The sequence below is a fragment of the Denticeps clupeoides genome, chromosome 12 (assembly GCF_900700375.1).
Source record: "Denticeps clupeoides chromosome 12, fDenClu1.1, whole genome shotgun sequence".
Lineage (NCBI taxonomy): Eukaryota > Metazoa > Chordata > Actinopteri > Clupeiformes > Denticipitidae > Denticeps > Denticeps clupeoides.
The window spans coordinates 20,035,044-20,049,593 of NC_041718.1; the positions used below are offsets into that span (position 1 = coordinate 20,035,044).

General features: G+C 49.1%; 1 protein-coding gene across 2 annotated transcripts; it reads right to left on the reverse strand.

Annotated features, from left to right (window-relative positions):
• Positions 1–2,278: 2,278 nt before the first annotated feature.
• Positions 2,279–14,275, reverse strand: usp48 (ubiquitin specific peptidase 48). Of its 2 annotated transcripts, XM_028999375.1 has the most exons (27): positions 13,690–13,823; positions 12,806–12,926; positions 12,318–12,459; positions 12,091–12,218; positions 11,885–12,009; positions 11,387–11,495; positions 11,125–11,258; positions 10,960–11,042; positions 9,870–10,049; positions 9,552–9,689; positions 9,311–9,460; positions 8,579–8,779; positions 8,388–8,502; positions 7,447–7,589; positions 7,291–7,368; positions 7,058–7,182; positions 5,169–5,291; positions 5,019–5,080; positions 4,820–4,930; positions 4,607–4,728; positions 3,993–4,099; positions 3,805–3,909; positions 3,383–3,562; positions 3,152–3,277; positions 2,998–3,046; positions 2,645–2,671; positions 2,279–2,522 (listed from the first exon to the last, which is right to left on the reverse strand). In XM_028999375.1, exons 1-27 carry the CDS (start codon positions 13,821–13,823, stop codon positions 2,500–2,502), a joined length of 3,141 nt encoding a protein of 1,046 aa, XP_028855208.1. In that variant the 3' UTR covers positions 2,279–2,499. The 2 variants fall into 2 exon arrangements, with proteins under 2 accessions (XP_028855208.1, XP_028855209.1); XM_028999376.1 differs by lacking the exons at positions 2,279–2,522; positions 2,645–2,671; positions 2,998–3,046; ... (10 more) ...; positions 7,447–7,589; positions 8,388–8,502 and having other exon boundaries at positions 8,596–8,779; positions 9,307–9,460; positions 13,690–14,275.
• Between the last annotated feature and the right edge of the window lie 275 nt (positions 14,276–14,550).

Genomic DNA, 14,550 nt, shown 5'->3' on the forward strand with positions numbered 1-14,550 from the left:
CACAAGTAATACAGAGTCCCCAGAATCATTTGCTGAGAGAATGTCATTAAAAACTTAAAAGTTTCCACAGGCTTCAGCAGAGGCCTTTAACGGCTCAGGTTCATGTGGGTTAAGAATGGAATTTAGTGTGTTAAAAAGTAGGTAGGTGGGGGCTACTAGGTGACTTGCACCGCCCTCTGATAACGCCGGGAAATTTTTTTCCATTGTCGCTCACTCTCGTCTGATGGCGCGAGTGGTGGCGTTTAACCACGGTTCGGATTTTGGCCTTGACTGTTGGCCTTGCAGCACCACTCAGCACACCTAATCTCTGCTCTTTTCGCACGTTCCTGCACATTTTGCACGTTTGTCTTGTCTAGTCTGTCCTGTTTGAAATATCCTACTTATCCACTTACAAGCGTCCCACATGATGTTGTCCAGTTACGTCCTGTTCTACCTGTTCATTGTACAGAAAAGTTCTACTTTTCTCCTGTAGAGAATTTAAGTTTTAGTTAGTGTAGTCTAGTGTGTATATGCATATATATTTTTCTTTTATGATTGCACTATGGGGGGGCTTGTGCAAAAGAGTATTTCAATACACGGTATACTGTCGTACTGACAATAAACCCATCTTGAATCTTGAACCCAGAGCATCTTGGCAGGTGGAGTTGAATCGGAGTAATATCTCCTCAGGGTATAGACAGCGACGGGTTGGTTTCAAGTAAAAGAGGCGCAAGGGTGAGCAGTAGTGGAGTAAAATCAAATAAAAATGGCTTATGATGCGAGAGCCCCGCGCCTCCATCTTCCAGACGGCCTACTGATATCACGCGCGTTAAAACGAGGTCCAGTGTACTGAACTGGTTCCTTTTACAGATCGCTCCAGTACATTCAGGACATCCTTGACCATGGGCATGTCCAGGCAGCACACATGAACATTAACATCTCGCACGATAATCAAACTTGATCGTATATGGGCATGAAAATCCATTTGAAAAGTCCTCATACAAATTTCATACGACTCAACATGGCCCCCTTTTACGACGGAAAATCATATTATTTGCCATGCAGTAAGGTGTGTTTGCACTCGAACCTGGATTTAAACACCGCCGCCAAGCACGGCAGCAGTTCGGCGAGACACCCAGGTCTCTGTCCAGCAGAGAAGGTCCAGTTCATGTGAAGTAAACCAGTCCCACGAGGATGCAGCTTTTATTCACGCCGTTTTGAGACGTTTGCAGAATGACACATTCAGTTTCTTCAGAGTCGATGTTTGCAATTTGGCCCTCAGGCACGGCGCTCCATCATGGTGGAGAAGGCATCGTTCTTCACCAAACTTTTCTTGGATGGTTGGGAGAAGGTTTTGGTACCATTCTTTATGACCGTGTTCTGAGTGAACCCACTCCCTTGGATGAGAAGCAGCCCAACACATTTACAGTTGGACCAAGACAGGGCTGATGGTAGCGTCACCATTTAGTTTTTCCAGACGCCCCAAACAACCGGAAAGGGGCTTCACCAAAGAAAATGACTTCACCCCAGTCCTCAGCAGTCCACTCCCTGCACTTTTTGCAGAACATCAGTCTGTCCTTGATGTTTTTCTTGGAGAGAATTGGCTTTGTTGTGGTCCTTCTTGACACCAGGCCATCCTCCAGAAGTCTTCGGCTCACTGTGGATGCAGATTCCCTCACACCTGCCTGCTGCCACTCCTGAGCAAGCTGGTGCCACCCCGATCCAGCCTGCTTGCTGGACTTTATTGGGCGCCCTGAAGCCTTGTTCACAACTCTTAAACCTCTTCTGGAAGTTTTTGATCTTCATTTTAAGTTAATTTTCATGGCAAAGAGGGACTTTGCAGTTCATCTGATCAGTCTTCATAATATTCTGGAGTATATGCAAATTGCCACAATAAAAATGAAGCAGCAAACTTTGTGAAAACCAGTAAGTGTGCCATTCTCAGAACTTTTGGCCTTGGCTGTACATAGTCAACGGCAAGAGAGAATTCAAATACGTGAAAAATAAGGAGTGCAAAATAATTAGTACAGGAAGAAGCCCACATCAGCATCCCTCATATCTTTGATTTGCTGGCATAATTTAAAGTGATTAATTTTAAAAGATTTGTGCATTACTGCATCAGATATCCAGAAATTAAAATGTAACAGATGAAATCCCTGAAAAAAACAAAATTACCATTAGCGTTTGTGTCCACAGTGGGAAAAAAATAAAGGCAAGATGTACATGTAAACAAAAAAAATTTATTGCCCATATGAAAGAAAAAAAAAAAAAAAAAAAAAAAAAAAAAATAATTCACACCCATATTTGCAATCACAAGTCAGACTGTAGATGAGCTTTAGTCTAGTTTTGCCATCTTATTGTAACCTGTGTCCATATATATAGGTAAAATTCCAGACAAACAATAATAAAATAAAAATAACATAAAATAATATAAAGCACTTCCAGGCGTTGGCAACCTTTTAATAAATTCAAGCTTTAATGTAATCCAGACATCAGCGTGAATCCAGATGCAGGTTTACTTCAGTGCCCAAGAAGACCTGTGCCTGGAGGAGGGTGGGGGAGACAAATAATATGATGAATAATTTTGTCTCCTCATTTCCAAAATGAAGTAAAACCAGCCATTTTGTGCTGTTTTTATTAAAGGAAAGAAAATAATTCACCTTACCTTTAAAACCTTCCTCGGGCATGCAGACTGCAGATAATAATAATAAAAAAATATATACAAATAAACATATAATACATGAACATATTTGATGTCAACGTAATTAGAAGTGTTGCCAGATTGGACTGACCAAATCAGGGTGGTTTTTGTAATCGTACGCACCTTTTTCAGACGACCTTAAAAAATGCACATATACGAAGCTAGTTTGACAAAAACAGATCTAAATGCATTGGGCTGGAATCAATCAGCTGTATCTGGCAACACGGAATGGAGCTCAAACAGAACGAGTGACATAAGAACACCTCTGTATCCTCTATGTCACCTGTCTCTGTTTGGCAACGTGGAAGAAGCCTCACCCTGGTACACGTCATCCATTGCTGCATAATCTGCGATGGGCTCGTCGGCCTAAAGGACGAGAAACAGAACACAGAATTCCCAGTCAGTCAGTCAGGAGCCTCTTCCCGGCACACACAAGCAGGGCGCCCTGCGCGGAGGGACGTCGGCGTTCACCTTCAGACAGATGATGCTCTCCGGGATCACCCCAAGGCTGCCGAGAGTGGCCGTGTCATCGGTCAGACCGCGGCCGTCTATGGACAGGTTCTGGTCAAACGGCGCTACGGAGAACGCGTGCATGATCTGTGTGTAGAACACAAGAGGAAGTTTGCTTTTGAGCCTCGAGGACCAGCTCACTGTGTTTGCACGCACACACACACACACACACACACACACACACTCACACACCTGTATTTTGAGTTCTTTCAGCGTCTGATTGGCCGAGACAATGAGGGCCTTCTCTCCTCTGAGCTTTCGGTGCCGCGTGCTCCTCCGGATGCCAGATTTTGTGGAGGTGGAGGGGGCCGAGGGCGCGGCCGTGCCAACTGTTCCCTCGTTCAGCTTCTGCCGCTTGGCGCCATCTTCAGTCTGTCGTTGCCGGGATGGAGGGGTGGAAACGGGCGTGACAACTTGTTCCTTACAGTAGTTTACGAGCCGACTTTAGGAGTTTAGTACTCAAGCTCCTTCGACTAAGTGGCTTTTTTTTCTACTCTGTATAATTGATGTAAAATATACTCCCTTTTCTGCCCGTTCTATTCTTATTTACTAATGAAATTCAACATAATTAACGCTACGCCGTGAGCCGAGCAGGTCTGGCTCGGTTGCCGGACCTGGTTGAAATCGGGGTCTCTCTCTCCCTCTGGTCTGGGCTCGTCGCGTTCGTCCTCCGCCTCCGAGCCGCTCGCGGCCGCCGCGGGGGTGGAGTCTTTCAGCATCTGCGGTGCAGGGAGGGAGAGGCGCGGGCGGTTAAGGCGGCCCGGACGCAGGCCGGAGCGCGTTCGAGCGGCGGCGAACTCACCCGCTTGTTCTCCACCACCTTGCGGACGTAGACCGTGGCCTGCGTGTACTCCCGCATGTCCTTCTGCTGCTGGAATATGAAGCCCTCCCTGCACTCCCGACACAGGTCTGCAACGAAATTTCATACGACTCAACATGCAACAAACCAAACAGACTACGGAGGGCGTGTTCAGTAACCCGCATGTTGTGTCGGAAGTGGGCGTGGTCACGTGCAAGGGGTATTAGGAGTGTAGAGAACGGTGGGAAACTGATGCGAGATGGAGGAAATGGATTCTGTGCCACACCTGGGCGTGTCACGTATTGACAGGAGGGGACCTAAATAGTCCCGAATGAGTCAAAGTGGTGGCCTAGCGGTTAAGGAAGTGGCCCCGTAATCAGAAGGTTGCCGGTTCGAATCCCGCTGAGGTGCCACTGAGCAAAGCACCGTCCCCACACACTGCTCCCCGGGCGGCTGTCATGGCCGCCCACTGCTTACCAAGGGTGATGGTTAAATGCAGAGGACAAATTCCACTGTGTGCACCATGTGCTGTGCTGCTGTGTATCACAAGTGACAATCACTTCACTTTCTTCAAAAAGGCCCCAAATAAAGGTAACCTTCCGGGTGCCCCTGCTTACCTGGCTGAGTCTGGTACACCACGCCACCAGCGTCTGTCTTCATCTGACAGATGGAAATGGAATGGTCCACGTAGAAGCTCCTCTTTATCACGTCCCATTCACTCGGCCACAGGAGAGCTACACTGGGAGCCACAACGAGAGAAGACGACGTGACCAAACTGAAAAAGATATCAACTATGAAAGCTGAACAGGTCCCAGGTGGGCGGGACTCACTGCTGGGCGTCTCCTGTCAGCATGGACTCGTAGGTGAACATGAAGCCTCCATGGGGGCAGAGCAGGATGCTGTTCCCAACGCTGGACACGGGAGAACTCTTTGCCGGCCGCCTGCAGGAGAAACGGACAAACGTAAAAAAACCCAAAACAAAACAATAATTTAAAAAAAAGTTCACACCGAGAACTTAAATCTCCTCACCTGATAAACCTTCTCCATTCCTCCACAAAGAACAGCGGAACGATGTACAGGACCTCCGTGTCCTAGAAAAGAAACATGCACCCGGTGAGCGATGGGGCCTGGCTGGTCTACAGCTCAACACCACGGCGGCGATGGCGGCGGGGGACATGCCTGTGGCCACTTCTGCAGGACGGGCCGGTTCTTCTCCTGGAACAGGTTGAGGAGGGAGGTCTTCTGCTCGCTGGCCATCATTTTATTCAGCTCCTCGTTCTCGCGGCCCTCCCGGTCCAGTCTCTAGAATGCAGAAACAAACTCGAGATTTTCCTTCTGAGAAAAAAATGAGTTTTTGTTAACATTTTATGTTTCCTTGGGACGACGATGAAGATGTTAAAGTAGTCAGTGTTCAGCTTTTACAACGGTTTCAATTTGCTGTCCACTCAAAACGACTAAACATCTGTAAATAAAAGTGAGCACAAAAAAAAAAGAAAAAAAAAAAAAAGTGATTGTCATTGCGGAAACACTGCAGCGCAGCACAGCACACGGTGACACAGTGAAATGTGCCCTCTGTATTTAACCATGGTCAGCCATGACAGGCGCCCGGGGAGCAGTGTGTGGGGACGCTGCTTGTGCTCAGTGGCACCTCGGCGGATCGGGATTCGAACCTTCTGATTACGTAGCCTCTTCCTTAACCGCTAGGCCACCACTGGCTGAAGTACACCCATAAGTGAAAATATGCAAATATTGTCCCCAGGGTTCCCAATCAAAGACTAAAAAAAAAAAAAAAAATTAAACTAAAAATTCCCTGACTTTTCCATGACCAAAAAGAAATGTCCAATATAATGTTTGGGTGCTGAGCAGAAAAGTGCATTTAAAGGGGTTATAGAATCCAAAAGTCGATTTAAGTCATCGTTGTTGGATATTGGCAGTTTAAAATGAAAACCGACTCCATCTCAGACATCCTCTACATGCATCTTTTATTTTATCGCTTTGGGCGAAGGCGGTCCTTATGTCTTTACCCTTGCATGCCATGTTTGGTAAGTTAGCGAGTGTAAGGACGTACGGCAGACTTCACAAACACTGAGTTCTAAAAAAAACACGGCGGGAGAGGAAAACTACCAAATTCCCAGACTTTCCCCGTCTGAAATTCCCTGACCCATGGGAACCCTGTTTCCTTCCGCGTAGTGTCATGTGACTTGTTACAAGGTGTCAGGCATAGGTCAGGTCAGGTCAGCGCCGTTTAAAAAAAACGGGTCCTCCTCAAACACGCCTCGGAGACGACCACTAGCGTACTAAAAAAAGGGTGTGGTTCTAGTGAGCTCCATGCACAGGACCATTAAAACAGAGCTGGAAAATAATGGTGGCCACACAAAATATGAGACACTTTGGGCACAACATTTTCATGAGCTCAATTTTTCCCCCAGCGGTTTAGACATGTCTGAGTGTGGAGTCATTTTGAGGAGGCCATAAATTTACACTTGAATACAATCTGGACACTGACTTTAAATTGTATGGAAGAGTCATATGTTCAGTGTTGTCTCAAGGAAAGATGTATTTATAAAAACGAGAGGGGTGCACTCAATTTGTCACATACTGTGCGTACATATGTATACAACTACAGGGTGGGCCATTTATACGGATACACCTTGACAATCCAACACAATGGGCAGCACATTGAACACATTTTATAAGTGGTCAGAAACTTGTAAATAACTCATGAAAGAATAAAGTTTGTTAAAACCAAGCACACCATTGTTTTTCTTGTGAAATTACCAATAAGTTTGATGTGTCACATGACCCTCTTCCTATTGAAAAAACAACAGTTGGATCCAAGATGACCGACTTCAAAATGGCCACTATGGTCACCACCCATCTTGAAAAGTTTGCCCCCTCGCATATACTAATGTGCCAAAAACAGGACGTTAATACCACCAACCATTCCCATTTTATTAAGATGTATCCATATAAATGGCCCACCCTGTACAACAATGATCCTAAAAGGCTTCAACTCTGAGACAGATTTATCCTAATCCCTGCATCTTTACTGTTCGGATCAGGATTACCAGACACTGTTGGCAGGGCTCTTTCTGCTGGGTGAACTCTGGAGCCTGAGGGAAGTAAAGCTTCAGCTTGGCCCAGACGTCAGGCGACACCAGCCTCCTCTCGCTCTCCTGGATACTGAGCCCGCCTGGAGGCGAAGAGGGGAAATGAGGAGAGCAAACGTACAAAACGTTCAGGTAATGCATCGAAAACGTTAGGTTGCCACATCTGTTTTTTTTTGTCACCCAATTCGTACCATGCTCACACATAATGTCCTCGTTAAACGTCCTCATGTCCTCTTCATTTCCATCTTCTCTGTCTTCTCTACCACCATCTAGGCAGAAACAAGACAACGCAGTCAGACAAGGTCCACATCCTGCTTTCTGACAAGGTCCACATCCTGCTTTTTTACCTTTGCTCCCACTGAGGTGCCCCTGGTCCCCGTTGGTTTTGTCATTTGCGTGTTTGGTCTGCTCCTCGTCTTCCTCCAGGTGATCCAGCGCCAACTGCCTCCAGCAGCGCAGAGACGTCTTCCCTGCCCAGAACCCCTGTTCACTGGTCCACAACAAGCAGCACATCAGAACATGCCCCAAAAATGGTGAAAACGTGTTAAATGTTGCAATAAATTTGAAATATGTATCAAAAGAATGAACACTGTTTATGCTAGGGGTGTTTAGGCGAGTTCTCACAATATGATGCGTATCACGGTATATTGTGATACTGTACATATTGGGGCAGTGGTGGCCTAGCGGTTAAGGAAGTGGCCCTGTAATCAGAAGGTTGCCGGTTCGAATCCCGATCTGCCAAGGTGCCACTGAGGTGCCACTGAGCAAAGCCACCGTCCCCACACACTGCTCCCTGGGCGCCTGTCATGGCCGCCCACTGCTCACCAAGGGTGATGGGTTAAATGCAGAGGACAAATTTCACTGTGTGCACCGTGTGCTGTGCTGCTGTGTATCACATGTGACAATCACTTCACTTTAACCTTTAATATTGCGATATTCTACAGTTCACTGAAAATGTTCAAATGTTAAACAGAGCTGAAATACAGCTGCTGTGATACAGGGCCGTTATGTACTGCGATTTCACTCTGCCTGAAATAGCAGCCAGAAAGTGCCCAGCTCCACAGCGCCATCTACAGGGGCGGTGGTGCTCTGCTGACCTCGCTTAAGAAAGCGATGGACAGCACCACCCGGTGGACTAAATTCGTATGCAAAAATAGCAATACTTGATGTGCCAGTATCGATACAAGATCCCATAGTAAAATATGGCGATACATTGCTCTACTGACATTGTTGAAATATTATCATCCTGATAACCAGGTGCGTATTGCGTTATCAGAGATGCTCGTACACTTGCACTGCGGCTTTGAGAAGGTTGGACACTTCCTTGTAGTCCTCGGTGAGCTGGTTCTTCAGTCGGAGAACCCTGCAGCGTTGGGTCACACAGTCTCTGCAGAGCGAAGACCCTGCGGAGTCAAAAGGTGTCACCACGTGTTGTGGATCAAAAAGGACCAAATAAATATTCTAAGGAACACGAATTACGGTCTAGTCTGGGCCCTCCCCCGTATCGGCTGAAGAGAAGATCCGCAGCTCTGAGTGAGACGCGCTTGGCCTCGCCGATCTTGTCCGGGTGCAGGTTCCCGTGCGAACACAGGAAGTGCATGTTGTCGATGGCCTTGGTGGCGGTGGAGTCATCCAGCCACTTCTTCAGCCAGTCCAACGGGACGAACTCGAACGGCTCGCCTGCAACAGACGAGGGGCGGCGGGCTCATTTAGGCGCCAGGGGCGGCAAATCGAACACGGTCCGTTTCAAGACGACATAAACATTGACACAAGGAGGGGGAAAAATTAAATATGAATAATAAATTTTTTTTTACGGGCCACTGTGTCGAGAGGGCTTAATCGTTTTAATAACTGTACAATTCCAACTGAGGGTGAAACCCCACCACAGCCTCGGGAGACCAGCGTCCCGTCTTCATACAGATAAAGCCCCCAAAGCGGAGGCGTCTTTTGTGTGTTCCCGTTCAATCTGAGATGAATCGGATTCTGGAAAACTGGGATTACGTAAATAAGTCGAATACGTAGTTTATATTTCATGTTTCGGGCCAAAATTCAACTAGCGGTCGAGCGGGATGACCGAGGACGCTGGCCCGCCGGGGCCATGTTTGGACCACCCTGGTCTACAGGAATCCTGTCGCTACCAGCGTACTAAGGGGAGCAGTTCCTAAAGGCCTTAAGTAGTGATGCTGTGACACAAAAGGTGTTTTTACCGACCGTCTTCTGCGGGTAACAATTCGTAGAGCTCCTTCACCTCCTCGTGTTTGGCCTTGCCCTTGTCTATGCTCTTCTTCCTCATTTCGGCCATATCTGAGCACCACTCCTCAAACTTCCTGTTGTCCTGCTCCACCAGCTTCTGGAGGAAGGCTGGAACGGAACGCGAAACCGTTATTTTAATTCCATCTTGGACATAAATAAGTCCATTTTGACATGAATAAGTCATACAAGTGGTCGCTACCTGGGACCTCAACGCTGGCGTTCGTCTGGTTCCCGCCTTCGGCCTGCTGCTTGTACACCAGCATGTAGGCGTTTCTGGAGCAGTGGTAGCCCTTACCGCACTTGGGCTTCCGCGCCTGAGACGATTTCACCGTTTCAGCTGGGAAACGTCGGAGGGAGAGTCAGCTGAGGGACCTCGACCACACCACACAAACCGCCACGCTGCAACAAAGCCCACTTCCTGCACCCCCCCAAACGTCCTGACACACATCTATCTGCATTCTGAGTGTCTTTTAACCAAACTCTAAAGAGAAAGGGGAGAACGCAAGACGCTCTTCACCGATATCCTCCTCGATCCCGAGCTGCAGCTTCTTGCCCTCCATCTTCTCGATCAGCTCGTCGTTGAACTTGTACCAGTCGCTGGTGCGGGCGTCGCGCGCGTGGGCGATGTAGTGGCCGGAGTAGGCGCTGATGCCGCGGTGGATCAGCACGGCGCTCAGTTCGTACACGCACGTGTCCTCTGGGGAGAGAAGACTAAATTCAGCATGCAGAATGTACAGACACTTTGATCCAGTCCCACAATGAGGTTTCACCAGGACACCCCGTTTTGGCGTCCGTAGCTTTAAATGCTAATGAGCGAGGCGGGGCAAGGTGGGACGGGGTTCATCAGTCTCGTGTGACTGAATGAAAACGCTTTGTTTGGAAGCCATGACGGTCGGTGGAGATAATGTTTTAGGGAAGGAGCGGGAAATTCTCTGGGCGGAAAAAACGGGAGGTAACCTTTCCCCTTATGACATCATAAGGGGGACAAATTCCAGATCAGACCGCAAGAGCTGCCGCAGAATGACCAAAGCACTCTTTACACCTATCGCCATTTCTAGCCACTGCAGGACCATAGACAGGGTGGGGGAACCTGTAGTAATGGTAAATCATCTCACAAAGTCACACTTTTTTATGTCAATGGGACCTTTAAAAAATTGATAGGAAAAAAATGGTTCTGAAAGAGACCAAAACAACATTTTTGAAAACTCCAGATCCAGACATTGTTCAAGTTGTACATTTTTCTGGTGGCTGGAAATGGCCGTTATCTCATTATCAGAAACAATAAGTCCTGAGTTCCAATGCACACTAATGCACGGCTGTTACTTCCACCACGAAAAGGGGCAGTGGTGGCCTAGCGGTTAAGGAAGCAGCCCCGTAATCAGAAGGTTGCCGGTTCGAATCCCACTGAGCAAAGCACCGTCCCCACACACTGCTCCCCGGGCGCTGGTCATGGCTGCCCACTGCTCACTCAGGGTGATGGTTAAATGCAGAGGACAAATTTCACTGTGTGCACCGCGTGGTGTGCTGCTGTGTATCACATGTGACAATCACTTCACTTTATTTTATAGTAATAAATCCAATTCAAATGTTTCAGGTTTTCGATGTACCTTTGCAGTCCAGGAACGGACCCATGTCCAGCACCTCAGGGAAGCTGATGAAGGTGTTGAGCTTCTTTTTATGTCCCGTTTGTCTGAAGGCACGAACAGAGTTCAGCTTTTATTGTGGTGTCCAGTACGTTCTGTTAACGTGTTTTGGTCATTTTCTGGACTTGCCTGTCAAAGACGAAGCGCATGAGCTGCAGGTTGAGGGTGCGCGGCAGACTCTGGAGTTTAATGCGGCGAGTGGCGTTCTGCTTGTTCTGGCAGCTCTCACAGAAGTAGCGGTTATCTCCATCCAGCTTCTCCTCCTGGATGAACATAGAACCGTCACAGTGCAGTTACAACATGGCAGATGCCTTCAGAAGAAAACGACTTTCAGGAGAACCTCCAGGCGGGTGGACGTTCCCAACCCAACTTGAGAGTGAAAAATGGCCACCTTCAGGAACTCTGTGACGCATTCGGTCAGGTTCTTGTGCCCCTGGATGTTGAGCTCGAGCTCGTAGAACCGGGATGGAAGAGACGAGGCACGACTACACTGGTTACACCTAAACATGAACACACGAGGGACACGCCAGAAGACCTCAGAACACAGCAGTAGTCCGCACCAGTTCTACACCAGCACCATGAAAAACGCTCCTTTTCATTCGTTTAAAATACCAGAGGTTTTTTTTACGGTAATAAATTTAAACCCGTGCAAGTTTCTGTTCTCTGAATTTGGTAAATCCCACCTGCTCTTCAAAGCAACGACAGAACTGATATCAAAGCACAAGAGCTCTGGCTTTATAAAACCGAGCAATAAAAGTGAAGGCGGCGAAGTTGCTGGGGAAACCTGAGGGATTCAACACACAGCCCTTCCAGTCCTTTTTTTTTTTTTTACCGATTTACCATTTATTGTGCCCTCTGAGGGGAATATCCAACGTGAGGAACATCTTACACTGTGACGTATGAGAACTGTCCGCAGAACTGCTGCTGGATGACGTTCTGGAGGTTCGGGTTCTTCTGCTTGGACAAGGTGTCTTCTAACAGGGACAGGAAGAGCTTGGAAAATTCCTGGGCGTCCTGCAGGAACGACAGAGCGATGGTCGTAATTGGAAAGGAGAAGAGCGGCGGGACGCCCGGCAGCTGGCGCGGAAGCTGTACCTGCTGCTGGCCCGTGTCGAGCCCCAGGGCCTTCACCAGTCCCGACGGGTCGATGTACCTCCTGTTGCTGTTCTGCAGCAGCGCGAACAGGTACTGGAGGTGCTCGCACACGGTCTGCGGCTCGTAATCTGCACACGGGACACGGAACATGGAACACGTCAGCGCGGGCGGGGCAAAAAAAAAAACAAAAAAACAGCGTGGGCGGGGCGCTTCGGGGTCGGGCCGACCTGAGTCGTCATTGTGGCCCTCTGCTCGGGAGCTCTGGCAGAGGTACAGGGTCCTGCGCAGCTCCAGGTTGTGGAACCACACCTGGAGGAAGGTGTTCACGTAGCACGTGGCGCCCAGGTTGGTCAGACCTACAAACGTGTTCTGAGGGAGAAAAGGACGGAAAACAAACCCTTTACACACACACTAGAGGTCAAAGGTCTAAGAATCCAATGCAAAAAACACATCAAGTACGTTTTGTACTTGAGCCGCCCCATGAGATGCCAATTGAAGTGAATTAAAGTCAATTTTAAGAAAGCGTTCAGCATAAACCTTAAGGTGGTGCACAGATTCTTTCTTCACCATTTATTACATAACCTCTCATAACCTTATTGCAATATTTCTGTGTCTTCAGTGTTGTCTCTATAATGTAAATAAAAGGACTAGGCGTTTAAACATGTATTTTTAAAAGATGCGGGTCCGTGCCCAGCAGCTTGTCCAGTCGGAGCACCTTGTCCCTGCGTTCGGAGTTGGGGTCGTCGATGTTGTGGAACGAGTTCTCGTCGATGTCTCCCAGCCACACGTGTTCCCCGATCCCGATCAGGCAGTTCGGGTTCCCTTTACAGTTCCTCCTGAGCACAGAGAGACGAGACCAAAATCACGCCGGGACCCACCGATCCCGAGCACGTCACCATCGCTACTTCGTAGCCTGTCCACCATTATTAACCCTGTTAATCTGTGTTCCTTACAAACGGAGGGAGGAATTCTTTACGAAGGCAAAATGCTCTCGAAATCCTACACGTTGCACCTTTTGCTGAGTGCTGATTGGTCAGCGTCCTCAACGTCAACTTTGTCGTCATCTCACCATATAAAAGTACACAGGGAGACGAGACTGGGAAGCTTCGGGGATTCACCAAGGACCACAGGGCACTGGTGGCCCTAGCGGTTAAGGATGCAGCCCCGTAATCAGGTGGTTCGAATCCCGATCCGCCAAGGTGCCACTGAGCAAAGCCCCGTCCCCACACACTGCTCCCCGGGCACCTATCATGGCTGCCCACTGCTCACCAAGGGTGATGGGTTAAATGCAGACGACACATTTCACTGTTTGCACCATGTGCTGTGCATCACAAGTGACAATCACTTTTTTTTTTGTCGTGCGGTATGCAGATGTTTTAATGTGATGTGAGGTGATGTGGACTGTCCCCCAGCCTGGCAGACCTGGCTCTGATGCTGCAGTGCCTTCTCCTGGAGGGCAGGAGTGTGTAAAGTCCATGTGAGGGGTCCTGCACCCGTCCTACGTACACCTACGTGACGCGTACATTACCACCACATTAAGAAGGACGTCTACGAGGTTCATCCGGGAATAAAGATGGGTGGAGGGTAGTAAAACAGTACCTGCAGGCTCCTCTCTTGCACGCCGGGACGCAGATGCGGTACGCCAGCTCGATGTGCTCGGCCGTGATCTCCTCCGGCCGCACCGCCTCCACCCAGCGCCACGCCGCCTTCTCCAGCTGCAGCCGCGGCGCCATGGCCCGCGGAGAGGGCGCGGACGCGGGCGGCCTGCGCGGCCCCGGCTTCGCGGGCGGGCCCCGCCGAGCGGGAGCGGGAGCCGGACGTCCGCTGCTCCCGCCGCGGTGCACGGCGCGGCGGCGGCGGCGGGCAAGGAACAGCGCGGCCGACGTCCGACGGGAAAATAAACGCGTTTGGCGCCGCGGCCGCCGACTGAACGGGCCTATCTAGCCGCTGTAGCTCTAGCTGCGGAGCCTAGCTCTATGTCCGGAATTTAAAAAATATTTTTTGTCCCAGGAACTCCCCGGAAGCGCGGCTCTCCGAATATCGCTGCTTTATTCACATTTTAGTCGTGACATATTTGGATTTAGCGCCCTTGCGTCGGGTTTTATATAAATATTTTCCCCCGTTTCAAACAGGTTGGCGACGTAGGCGCATACGCACGACGCACATGGCGTCCGCGACGTGCGACCCAATTGGCTGGTCCGCCTTTCGAGTGCCGCACGCAGAGCTCGGCGATTGGCTGCGACTGATGACGACGCCACGCCGCGCAGCGGGGCGCGCCGTGATTGGTCGCCGTTGATTAAACGCAGAGTCCCTTAATAAGAACGAAATACACGGACTGCAGGTTCACTGTGTTTTTGTCACACTGGGTCCATTGAGAAGTGAAAATGTTTAAAACATTTACATTTACGGCATTTGGCAGACGGCCTCATCCAGAGCGACTTACAACGTGCTTCCATGTTA

Bases quoted from the DNA above. Each gene is read 5' to 3' on its own strand.
- usp48 (XM_028999375.1), bottom strand. From the start codon at position 13,823: ATGGCGCCGCGGCTGCAGCTGGAGAAGGCGGCGTGGCGCTGGGTGGAG. The intron at 7,590-8,387 runs GTACGAGCATCT...GTTGTGGACCAG, and splicing joins CTCAAAGCCGCAGTGCAAGT to TGAACAGGGGTTCTGGGCAG. The intron at 4,100-4,606 runs GTAAGCAGGGGC...ATTTCGTTGCAG, and splicing joins GGTGTACCAGACTCAGCCAG to ACCTGTGTCGGGAGTGCAGG.